Here is a 25,639-nt window from a genome sequence, read left to right on the forward strand (position 1 = left end):
CAAAACTGCTGACAACACTGGGAAGATGAAAGTATTTCCTTGTTTCCTTACATTTTTGAGTCCAGGTGACAGAAATCTTTCAAAACAGTCAGTATATTCAAATGTTTTCCTTTGCTTAGAGCAGGTAAGGAATGAAACAGAGAAATGAAAGACTGTGTAAAAGCAGGCAAAAAGAAATGGAAAGGAGAAAAAGTCTTTCTGAAATAGAGCATCAAAGAAAAATTCCAAATTTCTATGGCTGACTGATCTTCCCTCCTTAAAATATTTTTAAATAAATACCAGGAGATCAGAAATGTTCCAAATATCTGTGGTCTTCTCCTGCATGTGGGAGAATGTTAAATTTGTCGTTTGAGCACAAACAGTAATCTCCTTGAAAAACAAGTGCAAAATCCAATTTAGCACTCCCACCCACACTTGATTTGCTGTTGAGACAATTGAGGGGCTTGCGAATCTTCTAAACCCATAATAATAAAAAATTAAACTCATAGTAATAAAAAAAAATCCCATTATCATCCCTGACAATAATAACCCAACTCCCACCAACAGCATCGTTTGTATCCTCCAGCACAATTTGTACCCCTCCCTCAAGCTGCAGTGTTTGCTGGAATACTGAAGAGGCTGTTGGACACCCAGAGCTTTTGTTAGGTTGGCCATGGATCATTGGGAATGTCTGTCCCTGAAGAAGACCTGAAGGAAAATTTAGTCTGGAGGAGGTTGGGTTGGTGGCAAAGTGGTCCCTGAGAAGCTTTTCAGCTTGCCACTTTGGTGAGGAGAAGCCTGTCATGTTTGCCTCTGCTTTACAGACAAGTATGAGTAACAACACACTGCCTTGTTTTGCCATTTTCTGGCTCCAGCAGTTCAAGCATAAACCCTCAATTAACCTGCTTAAATCCTGTTGTTACCCATTGTGAGCAAGAGTTGTGGATATTAGTAGGAGGTTTCTTTTGAAAAGAATGATAATGATATAATTAATATTGTTGGCATTTAGCACTTTTCATTATATTTCAGAGTTAATGATCCTTCAAGAGATGTTTTGGTAATGCAGATCCCCGAGAATTTTATTTTCAAGCTGTTTGAGACAGAGGAAGATAATTTGTTTCTCTGGAAAACCAATGTTTATATCCATGAGGGTTTCTTAGTAATGTAGAAGCATAGCTGGTAATGCAAAATTAAACTTACCACAACAGATAAAGGATATTACTGTGTGGTATCTCCAGTAAATACGGGATGTATTTTCCAGGAAATAGAGTCATGATTAATTTATATTCCTAGCTTTCCAGGTTTATTTTGTCATGCAGTACTTTGTAGACCCCACGAGAATGGAAATAAGAGTACTCATGTGGATCTGAGGAGTTACTAGAATAACACCAGTAGTTCCTGGAGCCTCTTCAGAGGAGCACACTTTTCCTAATTCTAAATAATGAGATGGGAGAGGTAGAAATGAGCATCTCGTCTTTGCATCTCTTGCAGCATTGGCAAGAGGAGCCAGTCAGCATGGCAGTGTTTTGGTTCTCTTCTAAAGTCTAATTTATACTCTTGCAGATGCTCTCAGTTTAAAGAAAATAAATTATCTTAGACCTATGTAAAGCAAGGTCCTCTGTGCTGACAAAAGCCCTTTTGCTTAGGCCACATTGACTTCAGTGAATTTATAAGCTCTTCATTTGTGTAACACTGGTGCAGTAAATTTGCCTAACAGGCTGCTTGACTGAGATTCAGTAACAACAGTGGAAAACCTCTGAGTGTGCAGGGGGATGGTTCTGAGTCTTTCTTTTACTCAGAACAGCAAAACCAGCCTAGTTTCCTATCCAGGCTTACCAAGTGTGTTGAATGTGTATGCAAATGATGGAGCACCAGAAGGTGTTGGTAGATGTTCATAGAATCATTTGGTTGGAAAACACCTTTGAGATCATCAAGTCCAACCATACCTGTCCACTACTAAATCATATCCCTAAGCACCTCATCTACCTGCCTTTTAAACACCTCCAGGGATGGTGACTCAACCACCTCCCTGGGCAGCCTGGTCCAGTGCTCAATAACCCTTTCTCTGAAGAATTTTTTCCTCATGTCCAATCTGAACCTCCCCTGATGCAGCTTGAGGCCATTCCCTCTTTTCCTATCACCTGTCACTTGGGAGAACACATCAACACCCACCTCTCTACAACCTCCTTTTAGGTAGTTGTAGAGAGCAATAAGGTCTCCTTATTGATGGGGAAATATGATGGGTGGGAGGTCAGGTGCTGCAGTAGTTCTTGTGGGATGGCTGGGAGTGCCTCAGGCTGCTTTGCTCTCCTCCGTATTACCCAGCTATGCCTCTACAGGCGCCTGAACTAAGACTTTCCTTCCCTTTGGTGACTGCAGGGATGAAGTGAAAGAGGACTTGGTTTAGTGCTGAATGCAACAAAAGAACCTTCTAGCAGGAAAACAAGGCAGAAATGAGTAGGTTCTTTCTTCAGTTGTCTGGTCTTGACATCCCACTGTGGTGCGGGAAGAGTGATTGGTTTTGCACTTGTGGATTCTCAATTGTGCTGCTCTCAACTTTGAGAATTTTGGCTTATCATAGAGGGAGGAAATTGTTCTGCACAAACCCTATACATACACATATGATGATATGTGCTGGGGGTTGAAGCTGGGGTGAGACAGAGACTGTGCTATGAAGAAGTGAAAGGAATCTGGCTAATTTTGTGCTATTGTACTCCTAATGGACCTTATCTAATAGAAGAAATTATTAAGAATGTTGGTGTAGTGTAGGGGAAAATGTGTGATTTGTATCTTATTGTTACAGCTGAAAACACACAAGGGAACTGGTTGCTGCAGAGACCTCAGAGCTGACATCCTTTTATACCTCCTAGCAGGTAGATTTTTGGGGAGCAATTGGAGAAAACACTGACTAGAAACAACAGGAGTAGATGACAGAGTCAAAGCATCAGGGAGAGGTTCTTGATCTGAATTTGTGGTGTGCTGTGACTTAGCTTGCAGAGCTTAGTCCTTTAAACGTGTACTCTGGGTCTGTACCTGGAAAGGCCGGGAGAGCCGGTTTTGCCCACGAAGCCTGGATTTGCAATTACAATGTCTCTGCTGGAGCTTAAACAGAATGTGAAATGTCATATTCCTAGGACCATCAAACTTGTTCTGAGTGGAACCAAGCCTGAGTCTTACTGTAGGTTTATGCGATGGCTGAGGGCATATGGCTCAGATATTAGCTGTGGAGCAGGTCAAGTCCAAGGAACAAAATGAAGGGGTGCAATGAGATAACACGTACGCCCCAAACAGTTCTCCTTTGAGTGCTCATCCACTATGCAGATGGTTTCCTCCACACAGCTCTTGTAGTTGAGTATTTTTTCATCTTTACGTCCAGCGAGGGGTCTGTTGCAAATCTTCCCTCCATGTAGAACCATGTAGTAGGGATGACAGAGGCTGCGTATGCAGCTCTGTGTCTCAGATCATCTCAGCCATTACTGTTGCTAGAGGAAATTCTCAGCGCCTCCAGCATTTGTGATGTGATGACACTGTTGTCCCATCTTGGGACCTTTTCTATTACTTCTGAAATTTCCCTCGTTTTGCTGGTCCCTTCTTGTTATATTTGATTGGTTGTTTTTTTTTATTCTCAGTTTCTGTGGTGTCTGCCTCCTGCGTGACCTTTGAGAGCTGTGTTGCCTACAGCAATCATCCTGCTTTTTACGCTGCCTCTGTGTAGCCTGAATTTCCTGTATGAGCAACATTTGAAAGGCTGTGGAGAGATTTCTGACTGTAGATAGATCTATAGCTCCTTTTAACCTCTGCTGTCGTCTGGTGGCCCTTTACCAACTAAACCATCAAGACTCTTACCATAGATCTCCAACCGGTGACTCTTGCTGTTAGTATCTTGTGCAGAAGTTCTTCAACTTACTCTGCATTTCCTTTGCTTTACTTTTGATTCAGAGGTGCTATTTGTCTGTTACTGTATAGTATAAACCTTTCTTCTTGGGTAGCTTTCTAATGGTTTTCCAGCACATCACCTAGGAGGTCTTCTACCCACAATCAATTCTTTCTACAGAGGAAGTAGGATTGATTCTAAATCAAGCAAATCAACCATACATTGAAAGAGATCGGTGAAAAGGATGTGTTATCCATAGACTGGTCATTATGAAGTTGTAGCTATTACTACTTAGCACATTGATGTAGCACAAGGGGAAAGCGCTATTTTCGTATTAACAATTTTAATTGACTTTTAATTGATTTCTGGGAAGATAAATGGTTTCATTACTAAGTCTTACAACAAACACCTTCACCAGAATTAAACATTCATGGCAACTTCCTGACAATTGTTCTGAAACAAAACGTGAAAATCTCTTATAATCTTCCCAGATGCCTGCAGCCTCATTTATTAAGTCAAATAAATGAAAATACCTTGCTTACAGGATACCCTTTGTTTAATTTACATAACCTTAATGATCGTGCCATAATTCAATTAAGAGGAGATAAAATAATAGGTCAACATTCCGACTCTGTTGAGGGCCTGGTAGCTCTAGAAAAAACATGTGAATTTTGTCCATCCCTACACAGGCATTTAGGTAATAGCAAGAATAATTTGGCTGGTACTGAAATTTCAGGCTTAGTTCAGGCTTAGATCAAAGATATCAATTGAAAAAAAAAAATAAAATTTTCTATTGCAGTCATCTGCCTTTTATGAGTGGAGAAGAATAAGGATGAAATGGGTAACCTATGGTTTTGAAAAACATGATAAACTGTAGCAAGTTAAGTAGCTCTTCAGAGAGCAGCGATTAAAATATCACTAAATGTGAAAAATATGTTAAGTGAAAAGAAAATATCTAACTAATGTGTCCATTCTTTCTATCTGCTGACTGCATCCATCTTTGATTGAAGCATGTACTCCGTAGGGATTTGGACAACAATGAAACACTAAATCAAACAGTGTAAAGTAAAAATTCCTTAGAATTCCATAGAAGTATCCAAGAGCTTGGCTTTTCCGGGACCTAGTTTCTCTCCTGCTTATGTGCGAGGCTGAGCAACTGCATCTGTGTTTTCTCCTGAAGTCCAGTCAGGATGCAGTAAAACTACCTTCTGTCGCTGCAAATTAAGGGATTTGTTTCTAGGAGGTATTTTATCTTTGGCACAATAACAGAGGGAGGCAAGCTGATGCAAATAAGTGCTGGTGAGCCATACAGACATTAGTACTCTGTAGAATATTATCCTAGCCACCTCCTGTGTCTCTTGTATTTAAAATGTGCATTAAAACATGGTTCTTTTTTCTGTTTCTTTAGGCTACAGATGCAGATGCTGGTGTTAACGGTCAGGTTCATTACAGTTTGGCAAACTTCAACAATCTTTTCCGAATTACGTCAAATGGTAGCATTTATACAGCAGTTAAACTGAACAGAGAAGTGAGGGACTATTATGAACTTATTGTTGAAGCAACAGATAGAGCTGTGGACCCCCGTCGTTCAACACTAACTTTGGCGATCAAGGTACTGGATATTGATGACAACAGCCCTGTTTTTACTAATGCTTCCTACACTGTCTGTGTGCCCGAAAATCTACCACCAGGCACTGTCTTCCTGCAAATAGAGGTAAGAGAGTGTTACGGAGTGAAGAAAATATTTTCTGAATATTCTGCAATGCTAAGCATGATCTTATTTAATTGTCAGTGTCTGCAGAAAAAGATCACAAACTGGAGTGGGGGAAGTTATGACACTTAACGGACTGAAAAATGCATGGCCTTTAGACAGGTACATAAGAATACTTTGAAGCTGAGGTTCATTTGGAAATAAGAGCAATTATTAAAAAACAAACAAAGGAACAACAAAACCTACATCGCTGTTGTCATTTCTTGGAATATTGTTTTACATATTTAAAGTGCTTTTGATTGGTTTTTGAAAGCTCATCGTGTTGCCTCTACCTGTTTACATTAGTAGCAAAAGATAGCTTTAGACATTTAGGTCAAACTTAGATGTCTAACCTCACATTATAGTTAATGGAGATAAATAGTTGCTTCCAGAAGCAATTCATCCAGTGCTGAGATCATCATCTAACATAGCTGGAGTGAAGTGCAGTTGAAGACTGGTAGCTTTTGTCTTTGACTGTAATGGATATTCAGACAGGTGAGAGTTAATTCTTCAGGAACAAGCTAGATCTTTAAAGACAGACGATTCACTTCCCCTGGGGAGTCTGTATATCCTCCTGATGTTTTGCTCTGCATCCCTGAATGAATCTGTCCCAAGACAATCTTGACAAGAATGGTTTTCTCTGAACATGTCTACAGATAAATTTAAAGTAAAATTACAGCTAAAACAAGTGCATAATACTCCTTATCCTGATGAAAATGAATATTCTTTGTCTAAATACTGGTATGAAGTGAAAATAGCCATGTTGCCATATGTGGATGAGACCAAGCAGCTGCTTAGCCCTCCAGCCCTTCCCTGGCAGTGGCTGATAGCTGAAGCCCAAGGAAGCAAAGAACAACAAACTGACCTTCCTGTGACTCTTCCCCAAAATATTGTGCTTGTTTCCCGTGGCAGATATCTCTGGATTTTATAACCTTAAGTGGATTTGTCTTCCTCATGTTTGTACAATAGTATAAAGTACATTCAATATTATTGGAATAATTTAATGCAGTGAAAGTTGTTTGCAGTATTTTCCTTCTTTGATGTTCTTTAAATCTAGGAGGGATTTTTTGTCAAAATGGATTTTGTTTGGATTTACATACTTTTATTTTTTTCATGGCATCTCCTAGGCAAAGGATGTTGATCTTGGTTCTGATGTTAATTACCGAATACGGACACAGGAAGCACTAGAGTATTTTTCATTGAACAAGTATACAGGCGAGTTATCGCTTTTGAAGTCCTTGGATTATGAATCATTCTCTGACACAGAAGCAACCTTCACCTTTCTCGTGGAAGCCTTCGACAGCAAGGGCACTATGCCTCCTGGTCTCGCCACTGTCACGGTGAGAGTAAAGGTAAGAGGAATAACTTCTCGGTTGATAACGTCCTCTCCTATTTGTTACAAAATACTTCATCAAGCCTTCCATGTGTCCTGATGGAACACTGGAGCTTGGTGGCCATATGTCTGCTTTCCTACTTTTCCACTTGCATCGAGCTACTGCCTTTTTCTGACAGTGACACGTTAAACATACACTTTATAACAACTAATTACTTTGCTATATGCAATTACGTAGTTATGTCTTGGATCACAGATTTATGAAGTACAAGAATACCTGGTACATATATGAATGTTTAGTCCTTTAGAATCCCTGAAGGGGTGAAATAAGTACCTAATGGAATTTTTTGCAAAAATGACACAGTCACATTTCAGTTAAAGCTCTCATAAATTCTAATTTTATGAATGATTTCAGGGTATTGATTGCTGATAGGGCATACCACATCCTGTATTTCAGATTCTGCTGCTTTAAAATGCAGATCTACAAAGAAACAGGCTTATTTTATGGTCTTACGCAGTGAGTTACAGCATCACCTCTGGGTTCAGTTATCTCATCAGTAGTATGGGGATAATGGTATTCTGTTTGCTAACGATCCACAAATGAAAAGCATTTGTAGTTGAAATATTAGCACTTACCCATCTTAATTTGGTCATGTCCAAGAGGAGAGGATACTTTAGATGCTTTAATTCATGCTTCCTTGCATTTACAAAGGTGCAGTTCTGAAGCCAGTCAGTCGAGCCCTTGTCAGCAGTTGCTTTAGTTTTGTTGATTTTGTCAGTGAAGAAGTCTGAGCCATGGGATAGAGGAGAGTTTAGTTACTCATTTTAGCTATGAAGCAAAATTGTAGCAGGAACAAAAGCATAGCTCACAAATGTGAACTTGGTATCTGGCATCTTCTGTTTAAATGTAAGGGAAAGTATTTAGCATATATGAATCAGTCCAGCTTGCTGTGTATCTGCAGATGCTATGAATTGGCACATGATTTTGAGTAATTCTGTTTGCCAGTCTCTGCTGAGCTCAGAATTATTTTAGGGACAGTAAAGGTCTCTTTGATGACAACACAAGAAGGCTTCTACAATACCTCTTCATCTCTGCAAAATTTCTCAGACTGAGATGCAGGTCACCTGCTGCCTAACTGTCCGCGCTCTTCCGTGGCAGCTTCCAAGTCAATCAAAGGAATTGACGTCATGTCCTGAGCCTTTTCTGTTATACTTTTCAGGAGGCAGTTGCTCAAACCTGGTTTTTTTTCTAGAAGAAACATTTTCCTAGTATGAAGAGTTTTTGAAAAAATGAAGTTTTGGGGTTCGTTTGGGCAATTTTGTTTGCTTTTTTAGAGGTATTTGTTTTCAAATAGGAATGTATTCAGTGAAAAGCTGTAACCTGTATTGTAGGGCTGACCCATGCATGATTTTGCCTTTCTGTTGTGTTTATTAATGACTGGGCACCAGGAAACAATGGAGCTCAGCCTGGGGCATTAGGGTACCAGCAGCCTGTGCACTGTCAGAGCGGGTGGGATGGGAATCGGGAACTCAAGAAGAGGATTACTAGAGTAAAAATATAGATTTCTCATTTTCCTGGAAACTCTTCCCACACACAACGAACAAAAGGGGAGCATGACGATACTTGTTTCGAAAGGCAGTTTCTGAGAGGCTGGATTACCAGGCTGGGGCGAGGAGTAGCAATTGCAGCAGTAAAAGGTGTTAGGCTGGGGGCAGAACAGGGCCTGAAAGTGAGGACAATCAACCTGTATTTTAAAGGAGAAAGAAAATAAATCAAAGAAATTTATTGAGTATTGTCACACTCAAGTTCTTTCTGCATTATTTGGTGGACGTAATTAAGTACTATATCTATTGCTGAGATGATGATGATACTTAGGTTCTAGCTTTGTGACAGGTAGTGTTTTGTGGGAATGGGGAAAGGTTTGTGGAAATAACATTTTTAAATATCTTATTTAATTGGGCAGATGTCAGTAACGGCTTATACGTCAGGTGGCAGAAATGTAGAAACTTGATCACAAGGGATGTCTGTAATAGAAAGAATGGCTTAATTTGAGCTTTTAGATGAACTTCCCAGACATAAAAATTTACAGAGGAGGGACAGAGAGGAGAAGGTAGAAGTTGAAATCAGAGGCTTGTGCTGTCCTTGTATGAGGTGAGAAGGAGCCACAAGAGGACATCTTGAATGGTTGATTCAAGGTGTAGAGTGCTGGAAACCAAGTAAAACCAAGGGAAAGAGCTGACCTCAATTGTGAAAAGAAATATGGGAGTAAGAAAAGCATTGAGTTTGTTCTTAGTGGAATAAACTCGTGTTCTGCCTAGTTCTGAACGGGGAGAGCTGACTTGCCTTTGCTGGAGGTGGAAAGTTCTGAACAGCACAAGGAGGGCAGGGCACTAAAATTCCCTTCAGGACAGCGGCAACGCGCACCTTGCACAGGGCTAGCGGCAGCACATCCTGTTCAACTACCAGAGGGATTTCTGTTCAGCAACTCATTGAGGATGGTTACAATTGCACTGATTCCAGCCCTAGGTGCACAATGGCATAAATGACATGCGGTGTGTAGCAGTCCAGAGTTCCATACGCAATCGAGTCTAATCCAGGCTTCTATTCCTCTGCAATCTCAGCCATGGTCTGATCTGCTGCTTTAGGGTATAGCAACATCAGTAACTCCTGAACAGCATGTTCACAGTTTCATTGGACTAATTTATAATTTTTTGTTGACCGATTAAGATATCTGCACAGGGAATTGAAGGGGTCCTAAAACTCACAATTTCTCTCAGACCATTGGTCATTGCTACAGACTAGGAGAAGTCTGTCTAGAAAGCTGCCTGGAGGAGAGGGACCTGGGGGTGTTGGTTGACAGCGACTGAACGTGAGCCAGCAGTGGCCCAGGTGGCCAAGAAGGCCAATGGCATCTTGGCTTGGATCACACACGGCGTAGCAAGCAGGGCCAGGGAGGTTCTCCTCCCTGTGGACTCGGCACTGGTGAGACCGCTCCTCGAATACTGTGTTCAGTTCTGGGCCCCTCACCACAAGAAGGATGTTGAGGCTCTGGAGTGAGTCCAGAGAAGAGCAACAAAGCTGGTGAGGGGGCTGGAGAACAGGCCTTATGAGGAACGGCTGAGAGAGCTGGGGGTGTTTAGCCTGGAGAAGAGGAGGCTGAGGGGAGACCTCATTGCTCTCTACAACTCCCTGAGAGGAGGTTGTGGAGAGGAGGGAGCTGGGCTCTTCTCCCAAGGGACAGGGGACAGGAGAAGAGGAAATGGCCTCAAGCTCTACCAGGGGAGATTTAGGCTGGACATTAGGAAAAAACTTTTCACAGAAAGGGTCATTGGGCACTGGCAGAGGCTGCCCAGGGAGGTGGTTGAGTCACTTTCCCTGGAGGGGTTTAAGGCACGGGTGGGTGAGGTGCTAAGGGGCATGGTGTAGTGTTTGATGGGAATGGTTGGACTCGATGATCCGGTGGGTCTTTTTCAACCTGGTTATTCTATGATTTTGTGATTCTATGATTCTAAATCAGAGCCTGTGTTCAGGGGCAGGGTGCTCCTGCATGGGGATGTACATCTCTCTGCTGTGGAGTGGGAGGAATTCTTCTCTCCCACTCAACCTCCTGCTCTGGGACCAGGAATTCCACGTGTCCGTTCTTGATAAGCAATGTGCTTCCACTTCATTTATAGAATCAGTGAATCTTTTAGGTTGGAAAAGGCCTTTAAGATAGTTGAGTCTGACCATAAACCTAATGCTGCCAAGTCCACCACTAAACCATGTCACTAAATACCACATCCTCACATCTTTAAATACCTCCAGGGATGGTGACTCCACCACTTCCTGGGCAGTCTCTTTAGAAGAAGGTGTTGAACAATTATTCTAATACAGTGTTTGGGACCCCTGACAGGAGATAAACTACGTGCAGACACACTGTAGGCCCTAACATAACAGTTGTGCAGACCGCAGTCTTTAATAATGCAGAATCAAGCTAGAGACGACCAGAAGCGAGCATTAAGGCAATAGTGTGTCTAAACAGGCAAATCATGTAACCAATAGGGATTCAGTCCCTATAATCGTCGGAATACTTTGTATTACAGAGGTCTCCATGTTCTTTTGGGCTTATGCTGCTCTGTTAGCATTTGTCATTTTTCACAGTTCATCTTTAAACCAAAAGTGCTGCAATTTTTATTGTGTGGTAGGATTCTGTTAAACATCTGTGGACAGCATCTGATGGTGTCATGTATTGTTTAGGTGACATAAACCTGAGTGAGCAGCAGTGTAATATACCCATAATCACACTGATTGTTGTGGCTAGGAGAAGGGTGGATCCATGCGGTGACGTTCTTTAGACTCTCACTTTCAGCCTTCGGCATGACAAGTTACAAATAGTTTGTATTAACCTTCCCTGAACTTGATAGAAACACAGATTAGATAGCAGAGTACTGACTGCAGAAAAAAATAACTTAATCTGTTACCTGCGTGTCGGTATTGAAATACAGTATTGGTCTGCTGCAGCCAAATGGCCCTTCAGGTGGTTTGGATATCTAATGACTGTTCAAAGAAAGCCAAAGGTGAGTTCATGATTTGTTGCATCTTTTCTAGTATTACCAAGGAGGAGGAGTATAAAGGGCATTGATTTCTTCTTGCCACAAAGATGCAAACCATCTCAAACAGACTGCAATTTTTTTCTTGTTTCCCCAGTTCTCGGATTCCTCTCACTGCTTGAATAGCTTTTCACTTTCACCTGAAAGTAGTAATGAGTCCTCTCGTCTTGGGATGCATGGGAGATTGCACACATGTTCATTCCAAATAATTGATGATTGTAATCTGTTCTGTATTCAAGAAGACAAAACTTACTGTTTTGTCTGGGTTGTTTTAATGTATATATAATTATACAGGTTAGACATATAAAAATTTATCAGTCTTGAAAATGTAGCTTAAGTGGTAAAAACATTAGCAACTCCAAGAAACAATTTTCATGCAATTTTTCAGTGCTATGGCACCGTCGAGGCATGCTTTCTATTGCCATAAGAACAGCGAAGATTTGCATTCACTCAGTGTCTTAGAGGGCTGAATTGTTTGCTAAGAGTGCCTGTAGTGCATATTGCAGTATGCACAAGCATCCCCTCAAAATATAAATGCTTCCTAGTATTGGAAGAAGCGAAATCATTACTGTTCTAATAGTGTGCTGCTTATTAGGATTTAGCATTTGGAAACAATTACTACAGTAATTGTGCTGCTTAACAGAAACAGGACTAACCTTTTTCTAGTTTATATTGGTGTTGAACGAGTAATGTGCTCCTACATAAATATTTTAAGAATTTCTGTATCGTGGGGCCTGCAAAGTACTTGTATATTTTATGCTCTGATCTCCTCCTATTGTTATTGCCAGCATTATTTTTGTATTACCTCATGTATCTTTCTAGTTTGTTATAATTGCTTTTTTCCTCCTCCTTCTATGTTCTGGGATTATTTTTTTTCTTCCTAATTTTTCAAGTAGAGTAGGCAGTGTAATGAAGCCATTATCTCTGGCTGATGATTCAAAGTGGTAGAGCAACAAAAATAAATAAAACCGGATCTATATGTTTCTAGCAATGTCATATTACAAGACTACCAAGCAAATATTTTATGTGATTCCTACCACGCCTTAATTCCAGTGGACTCCAATCAACATTATACAATGAATTTTCAGGTTTAGTAAAACCGACTATACCCATGAACATCAATAAACCTGTTGCTATCATCAGAGAGTCCACAAATTGCAACTGTCAGACTAATTTTTCAAGAGAAATATGCCATGGAGAAGTTAGAAGACATCATAAGCCTTAGACTATGCATTATATGTGTTGTTTGGTATTTAGAATCATAGAACTATAGAATAGTTTGGGTTGGGAGGAACCTTAAAGATCATCCAGTTCCACCCCCCCTGCCACGGGCAGGGACACCTCCCACTGGATCAGGTGCCCAAGGCCCATCCAACCTGGCTTTGAACACCTCCAGAGATGGGGCAGCCACAGCTTCCCTGGGCAACCTGGGCCAGGGCCTCACCACTACTCTTATAGTAAGGAAATTCTTCCTTATGTCTAGATCTGCCCGGTTCCAGTTTATACCCATTGTCCCTAGTCCTACCACTCCAAGCCTTTGTGAACAGTCCCTCCCCAGCTTTCTTGTAGCTCCTTCTGGTACTGGAAGGTCAGAGGGGACTGGATTTGGATCCTTCACAATTACTATGCTAGGTCTTTACGTCCTTGGGAACTTTGTGTAAAAGAAACAAACCAACCATCCAAAGATGTCTAATAGTCAAATCCTTATCTCTGGCCTGGCTGCTCTGAATGGTCTTTCATCAACAGGACCTTTCTTGCAGTCCTTCGTATTCAAATTGGAAGCAAATTGCATGAGCTTGTCCTAAAGCAGTGAGGAGCTCTTGTCTGCTTAGACAAGAAGGTTCCCTTTGTTTCTCTAACAACCTAAACCTTGAATCAGAACAAGAAGAATTATAACTTGCTTGCTTTCCTAGGGTGAGAGGATTTGAAGAAGTAGTTAGATGGATCACGCTCTCAACCAAAACAATCAGAGCCAACAGTAAAGCAAAGGAACAGGCTGCCCAGGGAGGCAGTTGCGTCACCTTCCCTGGAGGTGTTTAAGGCACGGGTGGGGGTGGACGAGGTGCTAAGGGTCATGGTTTAGTGTTTGATAGGAATGGTTGGACTCCATGATCCATGGGTCTCTTCCAACCTGGTTATTCTATGATTCTATGATTCTATCAAATACAGATGTGATGGAGAAAGTATGCAGCAACCCAGCGTCTGAGACAGTTGGAATAAAATGTTATAGCAGGACCTTCTACTCTCACAGAGCATGTTGACTGTACTGCTGCAGAGTGCTGGGGACTGCTGGGCTTTAGACTTTGTTAAATGCCTAAATAATCACTAGGGGAGAGTGAGAGAAGAAAGATCCACAGGTTATCATTAGGGAGAGGAGAGAACGTTGTGGTTCAAATTTCCCTCTGTCAGATGATTAAATAGCCGTGCATATGTGTAGCTGCCGCTGCTTTCTTCCTGCAGGTATTTACTAAAAATACGCTCAAGCCTCGTTTCTAGTGAGCAGAAATGCATCATTCCTTCATTATGGTAGGGATTTCATGTTGTGGTGAGATTTAATTACAATAATAACAAAGATTTTCTGCCAGAAATTATACAGGCGATGAAGGATACATGGAATAAGAAAGACATCAGTGAATCAGTTAAGGTGAAACACATCATCAGTTTCTAGTATTTCCAAAATAAAATCTATGTTATGTTTTCCAATAAATTTACATCCATTAAGTTAATCCTTTCTAGCATGTAATGAAAAATGTTTCCCATTTAAAGAATAAAGGGTTGTCCAGCACGGCAGCAGCACATAATGTACATGAGGGTTGAGAAAATTAGCTGTATCGCCTCCAAAATGTAACTGCTTATTTATCTCTTTTTCTAGTGGCATTAATGAAATAACAAGCATGGTGCTTCACTAGGATGCCAGTAAACAGATCTTTCCTTTTCAACCTCAATTTATATGTTCAATCATCTGCTAGTCATTTATTAGCTCATATATTCCACTATGAATATTGTCCCTTCATTTATATTATGAGCTACTTTAGGGCTTGCTGAGCACTAAATCTGAAAAAGAGGCGATTATTACCACGTTAACAACCTCTGTTTTGTATAGCTTGAAACAACCCTATATAAAGAAGCACTGCACCCAATTAAAGACAAAATTCCAAGTGCCACTTCCTAGAGTTTTTCATATTATCTTGTCAACATCATCACACAGGTTTTGAACTTGCTCAAAGTTGCTCGACATTGCGTAATTCTCTAACCTCAGTCCTTCTCAATTAGTTGCTAAAGACTAATATCTAATAAGTAATACCTATTATATAGACTAATATCTAAAAGAAATTTCAAATACTTGTGGCATACCTAGGAATAGTTTTCAGGTAGAGGCTTACTTCAGAGGACATAATATAAATATAAAATTGAAAGTATACCTTAGGAAATCGAAATGTAGGATCACAAATAAAGTTGTCCTTGCAGACTTATCTCGAGAGGTATCTCAGGGGATGAGTGTACTGGCGAGATGCATGAACCTTAAAGGAGAATACCTTTGAGGGTGGTGGGTGTTTATATAAAAGGCCAAGAGATTATATTGGGAACGGGAAGGGACTTCAAGTTCCTGATGCCCCAGTAGCTGGTGAAACGAGGTATTTCTATATGATGCCTTATAATGAGTTCACTTCCCTCAAAGCCCTACAGGCTGCATTTTTCACAAGTCAAAACTTTGAAGGCAATCTTTTCAATAAGCAATTTGAAGTGGAAATAATCACAACAGTCTTCCATCACCTATATGATTAAAGATAATAAAATTAACTTGCTATTGCATTTGTAAAAGAAATGGTTTTAAAGCTTTTTTCCCCATTACTTTTATCACATACATTAGGAAGTACAGATTGTTCTGTGATCACCTCCTTCTTATAAATTACAGAAACTGAGTGATGAAATGACACTGTGAATTACAGAGAAAACAAAATTGGAAATATCTTAAAAAGAATTTTACCGCAATGATTTTATGCCGCTGTACAGTCACTTGCTTCTAATCCCTTTCCAATCAATTTGAAAGGCGAGATATACCTGGGTGTGTAATACCCTGTTGCTGAGAACCACTCCGCAGTATTATCTGGATAAATTACAAGAAATCAATCATATTAGTTAATTATACCAGCCTTTTGGCTGAAGGATGGGATCTTGCTTGAAATCTTAAGATCCTGGTTATTGTCCTGGTTCTAGACAGTATTTTAACTGCCTACAGTAGTTCTTCAGGGGACTGTTTGTGGTTGTTAATGCCTGGAGAATAACGTGTCCTCTCAGCTTGCAAGAGTGTCTGCTTAGTGAAAGAACAGATCTTTCTTTCTAACAAAGAGGTTGACACACGTGGGTGAAATATAAATATATACATACGCACATGTGTGTGTGTATTTATATCTCAACATTTGGCTCAAAGTAGAGATCTGTTGCTGTACATGGCGTGGTAGATATTTGAGGGAAGAAGTGAAGGGACTATAGTTGAATAACATTTTTATTTCCTTTCAGAAAAATAAATTCACCTGTGAAAGAATGGTTTTCTGAAGACACAGCTTAAATCTTCAGTTGTTTCAGTACTGAGTCTGTGACTCCAAATTCAGGAAATTTGTTTCAGAAGAACTTTAAAACTTATTTTTAGACTGTGATGTAATTTCAGATCACCATGACATGAAAGCATATGCTTTTTACTATTTCATACTGAATTTGTACTTCTATACTTTTTTGAATAAGGTTGATTAGCATTATATTGAAAGGCTTTGGAAGCTTACTAAATTTAATAATAGAAATACAATCAAATGAGGGTTTGCAGCAATTGAGAAATTACAGAAAGAACTGAGGGCCGGCAAAGAGAATGTGAGAAAGTACAGCACTTAGAGATGCTATAGCTGAAACGTGATGGTGACAGAAAAGGTCTCATCCTGTGCGAACACCAGCGAGCACCGTGCTGGAGGAGTTTCTGCTTAGTGATAACCTGTGCTTGGCATTTCATGTAAAGCAAAGCAAAGCTTCAGGAACCCATCGCAAAGCATAGTTGCATAGAAATGAAAGCATTTGCTTACTTGGGCCCAGAAAATGTTTTTATAGAGGGCAAGATATAGCCTTGTGGCAGAGGTCAAAGACCTGCGAGTGCTCGTTACAAAGGGTTCACTTGCCACTTCTCTTTTTTTTTCATGAACTGGTAGTCAAAGGATGAAGAGATGGGAATTTATGGCGAGAGAGCGGTGGAGTGAGGCTGCTGCAGGCGGCGGGGTGAGCTGGGAGCTGAGGTGATCCAGCTGAGCTGAGGTGGACTGGGCACAGTCCCTGTGAGGGCAGAGCCGCAGGCTCCACTGCAGCCCCGGGCACAGCGAGGACGTGGGGCAAGAGGGGCCGAGGTTCTCGGGGGGCTCCAGCTGGGCTGCAGGGGGGCAGGCTGCTGGGGGAGCTACATCAGGTGAGTTCAGGCTGTTAAGGGCTGTGGATGTTCTTAGGGACATATTGTCTTGTGGCCTATAGGGTTTTTTTTTTATTCTTCTTATTTAGTGATAAAATAACTTGGGGTTGTTTGTTGTTTTGTTTTTTTTTTAAATAAGGTATTGATTGACATCTTTCTGTGGTTAAAGAATGCATAAGAGAAGTAATGATTTTCAAGTACAGTGATACCAAAACACCCTTTAGCTTTCTGCAGAAGAGAGTTTCACAGATCTGGTAGAGGAATGTTAAACGTGCTCTTGGAAGTCCCCAAACAGTAGGGGATTATTAAACACTTGGAGGCGGCTCAGATGGGAAGCCACCAGCTCTGGTAATGTGCACATAGACTTCAGCGGCAGATGTTCAAAACAAATGACAGCAGAAAATTACGGATATGTCTTTGCAGTTGTAGAAAAAGATTTGAGAAGGTTTGAAAATTCCAGTATGTGACATATGTTATGCTTTGAAGTAAACCTTTTTACTTTCTTCTTTTCTGTGGTTATATGATGCACATTTTACAGTTGCAGAAGGAAGGATCACTTCAAAACTACATTGTTGTTTTCCCATTTATTGCACCTGTGATAAAAGCCAGCAGGCTGCAAAAGGAACTCTAAATGCCTAATATGCTTTTATTAACTCTAACGCTGTTCAGTCATGCTGTTTTTTATAGCAAAGGAATGTTGATTTCCACTCAGATAGTTAACTAGACAACTTGGCATTAGCAGGTATAATCAAAAAATCACAGTCCTGAAGTGGTCATAAAAACACAGGAATGCACTTTTATGAAACTATTTGCAAACCAAGAAAATGTAATGTTCAGGAAGCTAACAAACTTATTTTTTTTCAGCCGATCAGAAACAGGCAAGTAAACCATTTTCTCATAGACTTTTAGAATTGTTATAGTAAGATGCTTTCTGCTTAGCAGTTTGGGACAGAAGCAAGAAGAAAGGGAAGCTTTGTGCAAGCTACATTTGTAATGCAGCCTTCCCAGATAGGCCACTCTACGCACATGCTGTGCTGATAATGATAAAAATCTCCTGAGCGTTGTGATTCTCCCAGTGCTCTAGATAAATCAACACGATCTATGATTTTGATATTCTTTGACAGGAATTTGTCCATCTGAAACCGTTCAGCACATTAATAATTACATTCTTGTACCATAGAATTAGAGCTGTTTTAATAAATAGGCAATACTTGATCATAATTAGATCACATATTACAAAAAAAAAAAAGGAATTAAAAAATCAGGTAGATTTTATAAGCTCAAAAATTGCAAAAATCCAGATGACTAAATGTAAAAAAGTGAAACCTTATTTTCATGAGAAGGAAATTGGGAGGGGGTGAAGCCTGTTGTTTGTTATGGGTGGTGGGGAAGGCAAGTTGTCCCTCCGATTTGGCAGGGCTGCCCTCTAGTGCGCTGCAGGCTGAAGGCAGCTGCTTTTCCAGTGCAGTAACAGAGTTCCCTGCAGAGGATAAAAGGGCACCTGCAAAAACTATTATGTCCAAGACAGATATAAATATGCATACATAAATATAAGTGCATACACATAAACTTATGTATCACATATATTGGAGTGTCCTCTGGAGTTGCTTTGGGTTTTGTGGAGATAGCTGACGGAAAATTAACTTAAGATTTTACCCTTTATTTTTCTCGTGCAAAAAAGTTTTCTACCAAAACGCATTTTCAAAAATATTTCTTTAGAAAGTCTTTAGGTTAGTGGTAATCTTCAGATCAGAGAAATCTGTCACTCATTGCCAAGTTGTATTGTATTAATTAGAACATGGTGACAGTCCTGGGCTGCAGTTGTACTTCACTAGAGTGAGAAGGGGCCACATCCTATGCTCGTCACACCAGCAGGAAGGTGCTGTATACCCAGCTCATTCCTTCAGGCAGGATTTTCCAAATATCCTGGAACTGCCAGGGCAACTCCTGCTGCGTTGACCTTCCCAGGCTTTGCTGCTGAGGTTATGTTTTGGAAGTGTGGGATTCTATTTTCATACATACAACTCGATCCTGTGGGAGGTGGATCTGCAGGATCCACTGCAAAGCCAGAGAGGAACACTGGGACTGCTGGGTTGGTGACTCCAGGACCCAGGAGATATCAACTTGGCCGAGCTAAGTAGCCTCTGTGCTGTCCGTGCTGTGCTGCACGCGTGAGGCACCCTGAGCTGCATGCACTTCAGGTGAAGTTAAGGGGCAGTGATGGTGTGCAGAAGCAGGCAGGCATTTGAATCCACTTTCTGTGTTTCCCAGATTAATGAGTAAAAAGGAAGAAAGTACTACTTCACTCACATATTAAATCCCTCTATTCTTAACTTAGTGGAGTACAAGCATTAAACATCTCTTGGTGTCCTCATTAATCAAAAATATATTAACGTCTCTGAAGTCCATTTAAGTTTACAAGTTAATTTTATGTGGGGAACGCTGTATAGCAGGTATTCTTCTGCTCTAGTTGTGTTTTACCCTCCCACATCAGCGGTCATCACCTGTCTAGGAGCACCTAGTTTAGTATTAGTGCATTGCAGCTAGTGACTATCTTAATGATTTTTAAATTAGATATTGATTTTCTCCTTAATGCCTTTCCTCCCCCATGCTTTGTTTCCCCTCATTGGCATTCCAAGTTGACTTAGTTCACCGATGCTTTTTTCAGCATTTTCATAATCTTTGTAGACGGGTGAATATTTGATTTACTCTTGAAGGTATTAATGTGGATCCTCAAGAACAATAACATTTGAGCATCTCTCTCATATTGTGCCTCCTTTGTGCTTGATTCTTAACCTTTGTGCAAGGGGAAGATGTAAGGAAGTGTCCTGTTCTGCCTTTATGTGCTGCCCAGTGTGAGCAATGTGAGACAAAGCCAGGCAAAAAGTGGTAGATAAAGGGCATCCATGACAGGGAGAAGGCTTTGTGGGCTTTATGCTTTGACACTTACTCTGCTTTGTGAATAAAGATGTATAAAAATATAACAAATCTGTAGCTAGAAGAGCAGTGACACAAAGGCCAGTTTGTATTTATATATAAATATGTGGCTGCTATCACCTTAAGTCAAAATACACAGGCCAAGTATTTTGAAGTGAGTTGCACAGAAAATTTATTACCCGTATTTTCCATTTACATTTTTTTGTGTGTGTCTGATAGGTAATAGCAGCCTGGGTTTATGCAACGGGAGCAATGAACTCCGAACAGTTGTAAGATGCTGCTGTTTGGGCACAAGGGCATGTGTAGGACTGTGCCCCAGTTATAAAAGGTGTTTACGCTACTTCTTACTACCACTTGGTGGAAGGTTGCTACTCTGTCCCCAGCCTGTGGTTAGGGATTGCTCTCACGTGCTGCATCCACTTCCATGCAAAGTCAGGTTTGGTGGTGCTTGAAGAAGAAACCATCAGGTATAAGTCATCTTCAATTATTTCATTGTGCAAAACCAAGTCTGTCTGTCTTCAATCTCCAGTATTTTTTCTAAATGTTATCTTCCTGCCCAAACACTCTCTGTGATGAAAACCTAAAACACTTTCTCTGCTTCTGTCAGGGAATGCTGAACACTACTCACTGTTAAGTACGCTTTGATGAAGAAAGTGGAATTGGGGACCTTGGCTACAGGGGCACCGATTTTGGAGGGGATAGAGTGGATCATGGCCATGATCTCTTGAACTATTCACAGAAAATACAGAGTGTGCTTTTTTTCCTGTGCTCTAAGAAAATCAGATCTAGACCATATTCCATCCTTCATAGTGGTGCTTTTTGCCAGAAAATCAATATTTCTTTTTGTGACTCTTTTAGTACTTTGAAGTGCTATAATATGTAAAGAAAAATTATACCAGTTGAAGGAGATGATAATATATTCATGTCTCCAACACGTCTCTAACAAAATCTCTATTTACTCTATTTGGAATTGCTCAGAGGAGTAATTTCAAATAAAAAAAAAAAGCCCATTTCTATGCCTTCTGCATGTTTTCCATGTGAACCTTCTGGCTGAAAAAAACCCCACTCTCCTAGCAGTTCTTCATCGTAGGCATTTGTGCTGAGTGCATGGGACGTGGTCACCAGTAATGACAGTCTTGGTGTCTCTGAAGTGCACTTACTGCAGCTGCATAATGAAATGATCTGTGGTGATTCTTATGGAGAACTTCTGTTTTCATGAAAGTGGAAACATTTAAGCGTGAACTCTACTGTACAAAATTAGTGGCTACTTTAGGATTCATGGAGAGATGAGCCAGGAAGAAAAGCACGTGGAGATGTTCTGTCTCGCTATGACTGAAGCATTTTCTACCTGTTCACTCAGCTCGGCTAAGGTTTATAAGACACAGTCTTGTATGAAGCTTGTCTTGGAGAAAAGATAAGGTAGAGAGGCAGAGGTTTTCTCTCCTACTTCACGCTTTGTTTTGTATTCCTGTGTATTTTGTACTGATCCGTGTATCTTGAAAAATAAGTGCATTAAGTAGGATGACTTAGTCATTTTCCATAGCAGAGGATATAGTGTATTATCTTTAAACAGGATTACACTTTCCAATACCTTAAGTCACAGATTTTCAGGCACTGAGGTCACAAAAAGCTATTGAAAAGATAACAAAAACATCACAGGGTGATTCTCCCCACTCTGCAGTGAGCAAACAGCAGAGTGATCTCTTGTTGCTCTGCCAAGGAAAAAAGACCAGGTATGGCTGTGGATTGAGAATCATAGAATGCTTTGGATTGGAAGGGACCTTAAAGCCCACCCAGTTCCAACCCCCTGCCATGGGCAAAGACACCTGCCACTAGATCGGGCTGCTCAAGGCCCCATCCAGCGTGACTTTGAACTCCTTCCAGGCAGAAGCACCACAACTTCCCTGGGCAATCTGTTCCAGTGTCTCACCATCCCCATGGTGAAGAATTTCTTCCTAATGTCTAGCCTAAATCTTCCCCTACTCCAATTTAAAGCCACTTTCCCTCATTCTATCACTCCATGCCCTTGTAAAAAATCCCTCCCCAGGGATGCGCAATGCGCGATAGCTGCATGTTGTTGGTTTCTTTGGTAAAGCAATCTATTGCTCCACAATGGAGCTTCTGGGAGCAAAACGGAAGGAAGGGTAGCTTGTTTTACAAGCACAATCTCACTTCAAAGAGTAGTGAGAAACAAGGTTGTTGATAGAAAACAGTCCTGGGTGTTAAATTCTCAGATGATGTAAATTTTTTTCTAGCAAACAGGTCAAGAAATTGAAATTATGAGATTCCATGCTTGTAATTTCATGCAAAAATGCTAATCTGTTTGCATTTGAATGCTTTTCCAAAATGTTTTCATTGTAATGCTCACCTAGTTTGAATTGCCTTCTAGTCCCTTTTTGATGATCCAGTTGTCTCTTAGAAGATCTGGAAGTCAGAGAAAAAGCATTTCCAGTGCCTTGAAATCTCAAATTGTGGAGCTTTCAACAGAATAAAATGCATTAATTATTCAGGCTTTTACTAAGGGGATTAGTGACAGTCACATTTATATATTTTATACTTTATTTTTCTCTAATGTGGTATGGTTGAATCCTTTAAGTGACTGTGTAATACAACGTGCTAGTCAGTACCAGCACGTTGCATTTGGAGCATGAAGAGCTGTGACAGCAGGTAGAGGCATCGCTGTATGTGCTTTGAGCAGCTGTGTTTATGTGAATTACCTAAGAGGTAATACCCATATTCTTCCACAGCTCAGACACATTTTCTTCTTTAAGGACTAAAAAAATCTGCTCTGCATTTGTGGATCAGTACAGACGATTTTGTGTGCTGAAGGTAGATGACACTTCTTATTTATTCTGAAAAGAAACCAGCAAATTTAATCTGTGTTATCCATATGTGCAAAACAATGGGAACAGTAGCATATAAAAATTAATCAATCTGTTCTCAATAGAATTCAAGCTAGGGAGGTGGCTTTCCAGAAAAAAAAAATCAACTAGAAATCACTTCTATTAGTAGAATAAATATTGTGTTTTACAGATGTGCACTTAATGTTTTTAAAGGAATGTACAGATCAATTTTCTGGAGCTCTGTGTGAGAGAATTTTGATAAAAGATATTTTTCTGGCTACTCACGACAGTCAGAATGAATGCCTCTGTGATAACCTGTGATGCTGGTTGAGTGTCTAAATGGCTTCTGATTTTCATGGCTCCTGATACGTGGGGCACCAAGTCATGGAGAGCCATGTGCATCCAACTGCTACATCTACCTTAGTGCCAGCTTGGAGAATGAGTCTTGAGAGGAGGAGGCTGAGGGAAGACCTTAGCATTGTCTACCAACTGCCTGAAAAGAGGTTGTGGAGAGGTGGGTGTTGGTCTCTTCGCCCTAGTGACAGGTGATAGGACAAGAGGGAATGGCCTCAAACTGCACCGGGGGGGTTCAGATTGGACATCAGGAAGAGCTTCTTCACTGAAAGGGTTCTCAGGCATTGGTAGAGGCTGCCCAGGGAGGTGATGGAGTCACCATCCCTGGAGGTATTTAGAAGACAGATAGATGAGATGCTTAGGAATGTGATTTAGTAACAGGTACAGTTGGACTCGATGATCTTGAAGGTCTTTTCCAACCTAGGGATTCTGTGATACTGTGATTCTGTGAATTCGGGCTTAACTCAAGCCTTTGTAGCTTCTTCTTGATAATGTACACATCAGCCTAAAGAACACCATCCGAAGCTCTCACAAGGTATTGATACTAATCTGGTGTTATATTTTCTGTTCAGTTTTTGCACACTAGAGGTAACAAACCCTGTCAAGCAGCAGCAGCTCTTTCATTTTAGGAAAAGAACAATGCCATGTTGGGGCCCACTGCTCGAGAAGCAGGTCTCATGGAAAGCTCTGCATTGTTTACTTGTGAGACTGTATTTTCCTTCTGTTGATCTGTCTCATGTGGATATTATTTTTGAAAGTCTGGCACCTTTGCTTTGTGTGCTGGTTTTGCACAGCAGTAATGGAATTGAGAGCCAGGAGAGACTGTGAATGGCAAATAGGCCTCCTGATGAGGAAGGAGTGATCGGGTGGAGTTTGAAAAAAACAATTGTGAATGTGTCTCTAATTTCATTTAAACTCCAGAACTAAACTCTTAATTATGTTTTGCAGGATATGAACGATTACTCTCCAGTATTTAGCAAAAAGCTCTACAGGGGAATGGTTGCTCCTGATGCAGTCAAGGGCACCGTTATCACTACCGTTTCAGCTGAGGATCAAGATCCTCCGGTAAGCAAAAATGTTCTAATAATACTCTGCAACCAGGAGGGAAAAATCTTTAACCCTTATAAGTGACCTAACTCTCTCAGCAACAAAGGTGATTATGAGTTTTGTAGAGCAGTAACTCATACATTTTTTATATCAGCCTGTCCTTTGTCGTTCTGGACAGAGGCTGCCTTTACAGTGATTGTTCCTAAAGCTGATAGTGCTCCTTCCTGTCAGGAAGGGTTTTGGAAAGCTATTTATCCGACTTCACAGTGTCAATGAATATGAAGAATAGGTGGGAAGGGAAGCAGTGCCTGTCTTTGGAACAGTTCTGCAGCTTAAAGAGGAAACAAAACAGCTTTGTAAGGTTGTGACTTTCTTGATTTCACAGTCATCGTGCATCTTCAGGCTGAGACATCCCAGGGTCACGTGGAATGGTACAGATTCCCAGCCAACCCTGCTGCATGTGCAGTGTTTAAGCAGAGCCCACCTTCGTTAGGGATAGAATTTATTTCTGTGCTCTTCCCTGGTGAGGTATTTGATTGGCAGAACTGGGCACATATTTCTGACTTGTTAGCTATTCTGAAGGGTAATATCAATTTTTGTAATCAGAGGTTGATGAACATTGGTGACCAGATGATACACTGAGGACAATAAAAGCCAAAGATGTTCTGCCGACCAGGTTTAATTTTTAATTGTTAGTGTTTGGCATATTAAGGAGAATAATCCACAGAGAGGAGAGTTCAGAGAGAATGTGCCATGCACATTAAAAGCTGATGGCAGTGCTTTGACACAAATGAACTGCAGCTTAGCTAAATATGCTACACGGTAATTTATTTACTATCCAAGGACAGAAATGCTAAAGCAATGCTTGTGTAGGGAAAGTCTTGCCATCTCCTTTTAAAAAGTCCTAACACACAAAGGTAAGGAAATTCCCTGCAGGTGATACATGTCAGTGGAGTATTACTGAACAAGGAGGCATTTAAGACAGATTCTAACAGTTGAAGATCTGGATTACTGTTTGTTTACAGTATGTGAAAGATAATAGTACCATCAGTAGGTAATGAATAGCAGTAGTTATCAATTGATATTGCTACAGAGTATTTAAAGAATGCAGCAGCCAAGGACATAAATATTATTTGAGCAGTAAATGAAAGAAATGGAGAATTGTGCCTTAATGGTTAATCTTGAACAGTTTGAAGGTGAGAGTAAGAAATGTTTATGCCTGATTTTGAGTGCTGTACTTGCAGAATGGGGCCCAAGGTGTGTGTTAAGCTCCTTCCACAGAGCACAGGAACATTAGAATAGATTTCCAACCAGTAAACAAATCTACTTAATTAAAAGCAAAATAGTCATCACATGTATGAATTAGACTGATCAGCATATGCATGGGATTTTTTAGCATCTTGCTTTAGAGCTGCTTTTAAAAATGTATCCCTAGGACCATTATTTTCATGGCAGCCACCTACGCTGTCCTTCAAAGACACAGCTG

The 25,639-nt window shown here is 40.6% G+C and overlaps 1 protein-coding gene across 5 annotated transcripts in view; it reads left to right on the plus strand.

Annotated features, from left to right (window-relative positions):
* Nucleotides 1–25,639, plus strand: part of PCDH15 (protocadherin related 15) — a 599,860-nt gene that overhangs the window by 472,195 nt on the left and 102,026 nt on the right. For all 5 annotated transcript variants that reach the window (XM_069863953.1, XM_069863958.1, XM_069863956.1 and 2 more), the window contains 3 exons: nt 5,262–5,567; nt 6,731–6,955; nt 24,055–24,171. In XM_069863953.1, the coding sequence (XP_069720054.1) occupies nt 5,262–5,567; nt 6,731–6,955; nt 24,055–24,171 (648 nt within the window). The remainder of the gene's footprint in view (nt 1–5,261; nt 5,568–6,730; nt 6,956–24,054; nt 24,172–25,639) is intronic.

Source organism: Phaenicophaeus curvirostris, chromosome 9, assembly GCF_032191515.1.
Source record: "Phaenicophaeus curvirostris isolate KB17595 chromosome 9, BPBGC_Pcur_1.0, whole genome shotgun sequence".
In the NCBI taxonomy this organism is placed as follows: domain Eukaryota; kingdom Metazoa; phylum Chordata; class Aves; order Cuculiformes; family Cuculidae; genus Phaenicophaeus; species Phaenicophaeus curvirostris.